Source organism: Amphiura filiformis, chromosome 3 (assembly GCF_039555335.1).
Source record: "Amphiura filiformis chromosome 3, Afil_fr2py, whole genome shotgun sequence".
In the NCBI taxonomy this organism is placed as follows: domain Eukaryota; kingdom Metazoa; phylum Echinodermata; class Ophiuroidea; order Amphilepidida; family Amphiuridae; genus Amphiura; species Amphiura filiformis.
Genome location: NC_092630.1, coordinates 47107971 through 47119064, shown reverse-complemented (window position 1 = coordinate 47119064; position 11094 = coordinate 47107971). Strand labels below are relative to the sequence as shown.

Sequence of the window (11094 nt, the reverse complement as noted above, 5' to 3'; positions counted from 1 at the left end):
GAATCCCATAGTAACAGGTAAACAAAAAAGTATATAGGGCAAAAATTATATACTAAAATGGTTTAAAAGCACTTTGTAGGTAGAGATATTTCATAAGTTCAGGACATGAGGTGATGAACATATTTATGTACTCAATAAATTTGCCAGAAAAAAAGGAAGAGGGGTACTGATGAAAATCAGGGTATTACACCCGCTTAAGGCAGTCTCTCGCTGAATGCAACAACTATGTAATGCTACACCGATAAATCTTGTTTATCATGTTTATAGTCGGGTAGAACTCGCTTGTGCATGCAAAGTTGGGTATGACTAACATGTTTTGGTTTAATATTGATATCTGAGGTGTATTGAATAAGAATATAATGGGTGCCCAGTGGAATAATTTGATAATGTTTTTGAACAGATCGGATCAATTTTGAATTTTGAACCCTGTACTATTGCAAGAGGCCTCCGCTGTAATTCAAGCATACAAATGACAAAGAAAAGAAAAAGACATTTGATAATCAATTCAACTGATTCTTTGAATGTCACGGGACATATTTATACGTCTTGTTTTATAGCCCGTTTTAACATCAAGTATTGGCTGGCCACTCCATTGGCACTCTTTGATAGTTTTGTAAGTACCGCAAAAGAGCGGCGGTCCATTATATCAATATAAGACTGTTTCGTCTTCATTCCTGAATACTCTTATTTGTTCCGGAGGAAGAGATAGGTTCATACATCCGACAGAAAAAAACTCGATAATAGCACCATTCACTGTTTAAAAAAATACAGGTGCGTGTTTGCTATAGTAAACACGGATGTCTGTAAAGTCAAGTCTGTTTTTGTTGACATCGCTAGTCATTCGTAAAGTCGACGACATTTCTTTTTTACCTTTTTTCTTATCACTGATTTACAATAACAATTCTGTATTACACAGTTTTCAATGGCAAAATAGGTAGAGTACTTTCAAGCATATGGATCTCTTACAGCGAAAAGACATGAAATATTTAGGAGTCACATATCATAGGTATTTGTGTTCACAAATTGCCTCAGAGCTGAATAATTGTCATTTTTGATTGACACCAATTATTAATTTAGTCATTCCAGCAGACTTCCTTTTTTTACATTAATAATCGGTATATGTAGATATAAAAAAATGTTTAAGATAATTAGCCATTTAAAACATTCCATGACGGCTTTTTACATGGTATGGAGTATAGTATCTGTCAATATGTATATCATAATTTGTAAGAAAAATTCATTTTGATGCCCTTGAAAAATGAAAAATCCGAGAATGAGCCTCAAGCGCAATCTATTTCTAAGTTGGTATTTCTGAATCATGAGTAACATATCTTTCTTTTGACACCAATACGAAATTTCAACGATCAATTTCAAATTTTAACATTTTTATCCTCAAAACATGTGCGTTTTCCCATTGGAAATGTCTTCCAAGAGTGAAATTCTCATTTGGGCACTTGAGAAAATGAATTATCTGCAACTCAGCCTCGTGGGCAATCTTTGATACCAAGGAGACATTTTTACGACGTTTGGATCCAGAATGGCAATCAAACAAAAAGTTTGTTTTTTAAGGTATTTTCCCTTAAAACGTGTGCGTTTCCCCATAGAAAAAAATGTCCCTTATTTAAGGGGATCTAGAATGAGCGTTTATGGCGTTTCGACAGTATTTTTTGTGGGACATGAGAGCACCTCAGACGTATCGAATTGCATTCTGAATACGAAGCATGTCTTTCTGATATCAAATAATTTTCATTTTTGAAATTCACGATATAATACAAATTTTATGACAAATTATTAAAATTTGATATTTTTCAAATTTTGATATATAACAGTCCGCGAAATAAATTTTATAAATCTAATGATATATTCTTAAAGTGTATGTAGCTGGGAGGAAAAGCCGACGATCAATTGAAAATTTTGACCTTTTATATTGAAGATATGGATTTTTTCCCCAAAAGACCTATTTTTTTTATAGTGTTGATCGTCGGCTTTTCATCCCACCTACATACATCCGTAAACAAGTTCATCAGGATTGTCAGTAGATATCATATATAAAATTTCATGTAAACAAATCCAATTGATTATTTGGTAAAATGATGTTAAACATACCTAACAATGATGTTTCGTGCTACATCGTAGCACTTTCTCAAATCGACTGACCAATTCTCCCAGTCCTCCTCGTCTGCTTCCTGTCGGAGCGTGACGTTGGTGGCGCTGTTTTAGGTGGTTTTAGGAGTTGGTCATAGATGTGCGGCAGGAAGTGATTTCCTTCATCCCGGTTGATTTCCTTCATCCCGCTTTAAAAGACCTTAGAAAGGAGGATACAATTCTGATCCTACCAGCCGACAAAGGTAAATCAACAGTAGTGTTGGATAAGGAGGACTATGAGGAAAAAGTAAACATCATGTTAAATGATGACAAAACCTATGAGAAACTCAAGAGCGATCCAACCGCGCGTTACAAGAAAAAGCTTGTAAGCTTACTCACTAGGTTCAAGAAAGAAGAAAAGATCACTGTCAAGGAGTATTGGAAACTCTACCCCACTGTTGAAAATACCCCTAGAATGTACTGCACGCCAAAAATACATAAAGCCGGCACCCCTTTGAGACCAATAGTGGACTACTGCGGCTCGATTATGTACGAGACATCCAAAGAGCTTGCCAGAATTCTAGGTCCTTTAGTAGGCCAGTCGCAGCACCATGTCATTAACTCCAAAGATCTCGCCGAGGACTTAGTTGAAATTATGATTGATGAGGGCGAGGAATTCATATCTCACGACGTAGTGTCTCTGTTCACTAACACCCCATTAGCGAATCCCTTGAGATTATCAGGCACCGGTTAACTGAAGATGCCTCGCTGAATGAGAGAACCAAATTAACTGTAGACGACGTCATGGAGATTTTAGCTTTTGCTCTCACTACCACATACTTCTCCTTTCGCGGCCAAGTGTATCAACAAAAATTTGGTACCGCGATGGGCTCCCCGGTTAGTCCAATAGTTGCTAATCTCTACATGGAGTGGCTCGAAAAAGAAGCCATTGCCACAGCCCCAGTCAACTGTCAACCTAGACTTTGGAAAAGATATGTGGACGATGTGTTAGAAATTGTTAAGAAAGGATCAGTGGAACAGCTCACTTCACATATCAATCAGATAGACAAAACCGGTAACATCAAATTCACGTATGAAAAAGAAGAAAACCAACAAATCGCTTTCCTTGACACCCTCATTGTCAAGAAACCTGATGGCTCCATTAAACTGTTAGTATACCGTAAAAAGACACACACGGATCAGTACCTCCACTTTCAATCTCACCATCCACTTCAGCATAAACTCAGCGTCATTCGAACCCTTATGGATCGAAAGGATAAAGTCATCACAGAGGAGGAAGACAAAAGAATGGAAGAAAGCAAAATCAAGGAAGCCCTCAAACTTTGTGGGTACCCAGAATGGGCTTTCAAAGACGTGGACAAAAAGAAACCCCCCAAAAAGGAACCGTCACAGTCGACCACTAGAGGTATGGTCGTCCTCCCCTACAAAGAGGGGCTTTCGCAGCGTGCTAGGAGGATATTTAATAAGCATGGCATTCAAACATCATTTAAGCCACACCAGACATTAAGAAACATCCTGGTCCACCCAAAGGACAAACGCGATTCCTTACAAACCGCCGAATGCGTTTACGAGATCCCCTGCCGCAATTGTGAAAAAACCTATATAGGTGAAACCTCTAGAGTTCTAGGTACGCGACTTAAAGAACACAAAACCGAAGCGGAAAAAGCCTCAACTAAGGCTTATACCAGAGCTCAGAGGAAGGCCTCGGTCACCGGTGAGGTCAACAAATCCGCTATTACTGACCATGTAGCGGAGGACAACCATGTGGTCAATTGGGATGACGCGAGCATAAAGGACAGAGAGCAAAACAGAAATAGAAGACACATAAAAGAAGCGATTTGGATACGGAAAAGGGGGCCCAACACACTCAACCGGGATGAAGGAAATCACTTCCTGCCGCACATCTATGACCAACTCCTAAAACCACCTAAAACAGCGCCACCAACGTCACGCTCCGACAGGAAGCAGACGAGGAGGACTGGGAGAATTGGTCAGTCGATTTGAGAAAGTGCTACGATGTAGCACGAAACGTCATTGTTAGGTATGTTTAACATCATTTTACCAAATAATCAATTGGATTTGTTTACATGAAATTTTATATATGCCACCTACATACACTTTAAGTATAATTCATCAGATTTATGCGCCTGTCACACTATACCGAATAGGTCTTCCGTACAAGAAACGGATGGTATTTTAGTAAATCCGTTGTTGTTCGTCAATGATCGTTTTATGTTCTTTTTATGTCCTGCTATCATCCGCCAAGTGCGTTTCATGTTAGGTGATGTTCGTTAAGTCCGTCGGCAAGTTTTGTGCATGCACAAAACTTGAAACGGAGTGTACCGAATACACATGTTCGGTATTTATCCGATGTGTGTTCGTATGGTGCTGCATATTGCCGGAGTTTGTTCGCTCTCCTTTCGTTCATGTTCGTTCTTTGTTCGTTGCACTCGGCCCGTATTCGTTGCAAATACGTTCCGGTGAGGCCTTCACCACTGGATAGCATATTTTTGCCTTCGGTGATGTACGTTGACCCAGACCGTGTTAGTGTCACACTACACCGGATCGGTCTTCCGTATAAGAAACGGATGGTATTTTAGCAAATCCGTTAGTGTTCGTCAATGTTCGTTTTATGTTCTTCATATGTCCTGCTATTATCCGCCAAATGCGTTTCGTGTTAGGTAATGTTTGTTTAGTCCGTCGACAATACGTTTCAAGTTTTGTGCATGCACAAAACTTGAAACGGAGTTTCACATGTTCGGAAGTTGTCCGATGTGTGTTCGTACTGTTCTGTATCATACCCTGGGTTTGTTCGTTATTCTTTCGTTTATATACCGCAGGTGTTTGCAAGGTTTCGCAGGCGCTTGTGCCGGATGTAGGCCTATGGCGAACATGTGCATCGATCATGGGGTGTGGGGGGACTTTCTGAAGGGTGTGTGACGCAATATCATATTTCCCCCAGTACTTTAGTGACTGACAAGTAGAAAAAAGGGGGAAAGGAGAGAAAAAAAGAAAAGAAAGTAAGAAAAATTGAAGAGAGAAGAGAAGAGAAAAAGTTAAATTGCACGTAATTTAGTAGGCCTGTGCATGTAAGTAGTATTGAGGCAGGGGCACTTTCTGAAGGGTAGAGGACGCAATATCAAATTCCTACCAGTTTTAGTGATTGACAAGAAAGAAAAACGAAGAGAAAACATGGAAAAGGTTAAATTGTACTTTATTGAGTAGGCCCAGGATAGTATATAGTAAGCCTAAGTATAGGCCTGTGATTATTATAGGCAGTGCTTAGATGTGGTTCCTTGGCCCAAAAGCCTGTGAAAATTACTGCCGGCCCGTCGATATGTAGGGCCCGTGACATTTTGTCACCAAAGTCAGTATTTAAGACGGACTTAGGTCTATTACTGACTTTAACATATCAATCCATGCATGCTTTACCTGAAATTACGAGTCTGAAGTCTTATATCTAAGTGTCAGTGGATCATTTTAACATTTTAAATTTTGCAAATTCAGTTCGGGCCTTCTTTGCTTTTTTGTTTAAGGCAATAATAGTGTAAAAATGATGCACCAAAAACAATTTTCCAAATTGTCCATTTTTAAAACTAAATTTTTACACAATAGGCCTGGGCCTAATAATGTAAATAGGCCCTACAGTCCCCATGCAAATGGCTTCAATTGGACCTTCATTTTGAAAAATGGACAAGTCTTCCTTTTTGCTTCTGCTATGGACATCCACGTGTTATTTTTAAAACAATTGTTTATATTATACAATAATGGTGAAAACTTTTCAATGGCTTCAATTAGGCTTTCGTTTCACCAATTTGTGGCTGTTTCAAACTAAAATAGTACCCAATAATAGTGCTAAAATTGATCCCAAAAATGACAAATGGCTTCAATTGGGCCTTCATTTTCCAAAGGTTTCTCACCTCTATTGCCCCCGGATGCTGGTTGCCCTGATATATCAGATTTGTAGCCCTTTTGTACTTATTAGCCAATATTTGACCATTTTCGTCAAAGTTTTCCCCCTTAAAAGTTGTCTTTCCCCACTTTGTTCACCCTCTGAAAAAGTGCTTGCTACGTCACTGCCTCTAAGGGGTTAAAAACCCTCTCAAACACCATCTCCTCCACCACTTTTCTGATAGGGTGGACGTCCCTGTTGGTGCCACATGCCACGGATTCGCCGGTCATTTGTCGGACGTTGAACGATTGAATATAAAACGCCTGCAGGATTATTAGCGGCCACAACGCATAGAGAGACGAACGGGAATCGGACCCCCAAATCCGGAAATTTGTCGGACGTTGACCCCCAAATCCGGTCATCTGTCGGACGTTGAACGATCGAATATAAGACGCCTGCAGGATTATTAGCGGCCACAACGCATAGAGAAACGAACGGGAATCGGACCCCAAATCCGGTCATTTGTCGGACGTTGAACGATCGGATATAAGACGCCTGCAGGATTATTAGCGGCCACAACGCATAGAGAGACGAACGGGAATCGGACCCAAAATCCCACCGAATCTTCTGCCGGACTGGTGATTTTCCCACCGAATAAAATATTTTTGTATTCGGTGATGTACGTTGATCCAGTCCGTCGTAGTGTGACAGGCCTATTATATTTTTGTTATTAAATACTGTGATAATGGTTAGCAATAACAGAACATTTATATTTTGGAATTTGAAACGCAATGTTTATAGCTTTGACAGCCCATAGGTATTGCAATCTTCTCCAAATATGCTTTTTTGAAATCGAGATATATACTCAATCATGTCCTATTCAGTCTACATGATGTAACAGGGTTTTTCCGTAAACCAGATCGGATTAGCCTAATCACAGGGCGAAATATTGTTCAACAGTGGTAACATACTCAAATTACGAGAGTTTGAAAATGGCGGAAGTGCAAATAATCATCTAACGCGGAGAGGAGGTTTTGATTCAAAGAATAACCAGATTCCAGAAGGCTTCAGTATTTGAGCCAATGGGTTTTTGATGAGGTGTCCAGAAAACGGTGACAGGAGATGTGGTGATTGAAACGTAGAGAAAACCACAGAAGACAGAAGTGTTGCAAAGATTGCAAGACTGAAAACCTTCAACTGCAATGATAAGGTCATGACTTTAACCACGTCATGGACAATAAGATCATGTCCATGACGTGAATTGAAATCCTTTTGAGGTAGTCATATGACCTATATACCACTGCAGTACTGAAACCTTATGGATATTCTCTAGACCAAACGCACCCCTCTTCATGTTAAATTTCCGTTATCTTAAGCTCTTGTAACTTTCCCTAAATGACCACACTTTCGTCCTGGTGACTGGGCTAATCTTCTGGACCAATCATAACTGTATAGGAAGAAAATTGACATAATTATATTACGTAATTTAGAATCGACATGAACAGATATTACCTCGTTTTGATTAGACAAACTCTGTTTTGGGGGTGTTGCAATACTTAGTGTGCGTGATAGCAAGAATGTTTTTGTTAAATTAAATTGCTAAACATAGTTTTTGGAATGTATATAATGATTTTCTTACTTAATCAACAGACAGCGTTTTGAATAGCAGTATTTGGGGGGGGGGGTGTTGGCTGGTAGATTGGCAATAGGTTTTTTCTTCAAACATGACTAAGCCATGTCATGGTGAATGCTGTCTATTGATTTGTTGCAATACTCATACTCAGGTCGCACGCCTGAACTCAAGAAAATAGCATAGGATGGACATACTGTGGGATTGACCACAATTGTGATGCGATCAAGCAAAATCAGTCGGAACTCGGAAATATTGATTTTGAGATATAGCCATACAAAGGCAATATTTCCTTTTGTTTCCTCTTGTTTTGGAAACTCTTTAATTGCTCATATCTTTGGAACTGGTTGTTCAATTTCAATGGGGCTTTCTGCAAAATGCAGCTTTGTAATTGCTTTTTACTAACCTCTAAGAAACTGAAAATTTAATGTTTCCGAGTTCCGACTGATTTTGCTTGATCGCATCATAATTATGAAATAATCAAAGAATGTGTCAGTCTGGCAAACACAGACAATAAGCGATGCATACAGCAAGAAGTCACGATTTTAACACAGCAGTGTTTGATTCCCGGTTTGATCAAATTAAGTCAATGTTTAATCTCAAAATCTCAATTGTCAGACGGGATATGTATAATGTACTCAATATGTCTGCTGTTTATAAGGAAATCAGCGTATTTGAAGCCATGTAAAAATATATCATGTATCAAAATAGCGCTTGTATCAAAGTACATGCACTAAGGTATAACGTAATTTAAAGTATCATTAAAGTCTAGCACACTTCCCTCAATTTGCAACTGAAATTGAATATCTGTTCAAATTTTCAATAGATTATTTGTCTAGAATATTCCACCCACCCCGTTTCGCTTGTATTTCCAAAGCCCGTATGGACAAATCTCTGGCCTTTCGTCGCAGTTATTAGTGCTCCATTTTCCGGTCAAGTGAATTTTGATTATATATCTGATTTCAAGTATTAATATGCGTTCTAGCTAATATCTCTGACATTACATACACTTGTACTATGTGGTTTATTTGAAGTTATACATCATTCATAACCTCATTAATATACGCAGCAAGTGCGATCCAATCACAGATAATAACTTTTAAATACGCGGACGCAAATGCAGGTCATTGAAAAAGTATAATGACCGCGTCTCGTGACGTAGCTAAAAGTACGCTCTACAATGACCGCATTACGTGACGTGTTACGCGTTCGAACAATTTACGCGGACGCTGGTCGCCGTATTTGGACATCGCATGATTGCGCGCTAGTGGGATTGGTCGCTAGCGGTATTTCCTTAATGGGCTATTCGATTTTTTACAGGGAAAACGACAGATAATGTTAAAATTGTGTGCTGTTTTCAAATTAAAAGAAGAAAATGTGACGTAAATTGAATTTAAAAAAAAGTGAAAAGTGACGGTTATGAATGAGGTTAATGACTTTGCATCAGTTATTTTTTGGGTATTGTGAAATATTGTGCTTTGGACCTCGGAATATTCCTCGGTTCCAATGTTTAGATATTTCACAATACCCTCAAAACAACTGATGCAACAGGTTTAGTTTACCTCACTGTACTCGTATTAAATGTGAAATTATCAGGGGTATAATTACAAGACAATTACAGAAGATAATTACCCTATAATTATAGACACAAGATGTACGATTAAGAAACATCAGGAGCAATACTCAATCATCTTACATTTAGAATTAGCAACTCAACCTATATCAGCGTCACCACTAGTTTTTACAGAGGATAATCAGCGCTAGGTTCTTTTCCCTGAAGAAAAAGGAAGATGTGGTAAACACGAAATTGTTAAAAACATTTCAATTTTGCTTTTCACCGTAGCGTAAATATTACTATATCCCAACACTTCGATTCGAAATAATTATGGTCAATATCTGTGGGTCCATATAGATATAGAATGAACAGCGCCCCATAAATTGTATAAAGATTATAGATAATGATAATGCTTTAATATGGTTACAGTCCGATAACATCGGTCCCGCACAGATACCCTACATTAAAGATTAGCATAAAAACAAAATGTCCTCAAGCTTTTAACGTTGCACTTTCGAATAGGATATGTTGGCATAGTGTTGTTTGATTATGATCTTTGGTGCTATATCTCACTTTTGCAGCCAGTAAATTAACATTACAAATATTCTATAGAAAATTGATGACAGAAAATGCAACATTAATGCTGTGAAAATTTTTTTGTTTATGTCAAAACACATTCAGATTAAACTCTACAGTATATTATGTTAATATTTTTCAATCAACTTGATCAACTTCGGTCAAACATGTATTGGTACTCACAAGATGCATATTGTATCTTTATTCAGCGGCGATTTTGTTTGTGCTTTAAATGAAGTACCCATTTGAAATAGGCTATAGTTTGAAACTCAGGTTTGTACACTGTCTGTTTTCATAGCCATTTGGAGGTTTATGGTTTACACGAACAAATGCTTACCTTGTTTATCACTTAACTTAACTAAGAGGACGATAGACACAGATCAAGCATGTCTTCCTATGATGCATTGCTGCAATTTTACTAACAGTAATTGAAGACCGAATTAAAAAAAAATAGTTTCTGTCTGACGTCAGGACAAAGGCGCGGCGCGATTGGTTGCTGACCAGCGCAGTACAGTATTTTTGATCTGGTTGACAGGACGTCATACACAAACTAGTCTCTTAAAAATCGGTCTTCGATTATAACACATGGAACCTGACAATATTTTCCTAAATAGATAAATGGTAAGTTGATACTCAAAATAATACATACCCCACATGTTAAATCAGTGAAATATAAAGGTATCCGCCTTGAGGTGACCACTTAAGTTCCTCTAAGTCTAGTATACATGTAATTTATTTGCAGTCGTTCAGAATTGAGTTTATATATTGGAAGTGATAATTGTAGACCTTTCCTGTTTCAACTGTTACCATACCTTGGCGGAGACGATTCGTTTGTGACTTAGTCAAGATCTCACACTAGAAAGATAAGTTGTATGAGTGATTGAAGATTCAACCTATGCTTTACAGTTTTCTTAATCCACACACTCCACTTGTTAAATTGTTCGTGAAAACATTGTGTGGGTGCTACCATATCCAATGTTTCCTCTACTCCTCTTCTGTTTGTTCTACGTCTTCCAGGATTAAGGTTACTAACTATTTTATACTGTTGCGATTTGGTAGTTCACAGCATGTTGCGAATGGTGGTGAGCTTTTGCAAAAATTGCATTGATTATTTCATAGCGTGTCGAAGAATTCAAATATTCCAGATATACTTTTGTAGGTCCAGTTGTTCTTGATTTATGTTGTAAAGAGGGCTGAAACAACATCACCTTTGTAAAACCATGAAAACGTACATAAGCCATTAACAACAATAAATCAAGCAAGTTTTTAAAGTATACGATTTGTAGAATGAACTTCTGCAAAACAGCAAGGTGTTATTTTTCAATTATATATTGA

General features: G+C 38.2%; 1 protein-coding gene across 1 annotated transcript; it reads left to right on the top strand.

Moving 5' to 3' along the window:
• The first annotated feature begins 2970 nt into the window (after positions 1–2970).
• Positions 2971–7814, top strand: LOC140147290 (uncharacterized). The gene is made up of 2 exons (XM_072169068.1): positions 2971–3820; positions 7783–7814. Exons 1-2 carry the CDS (start codon positions 2971–2973, stop codon positions 7812–7814), a joined length of 882 nt encoding a protein of 293 aa, XP_072025169.1.
• The last annotated feature ends 3280 nt before the right edge of the window (positions 7815–11094 follow it).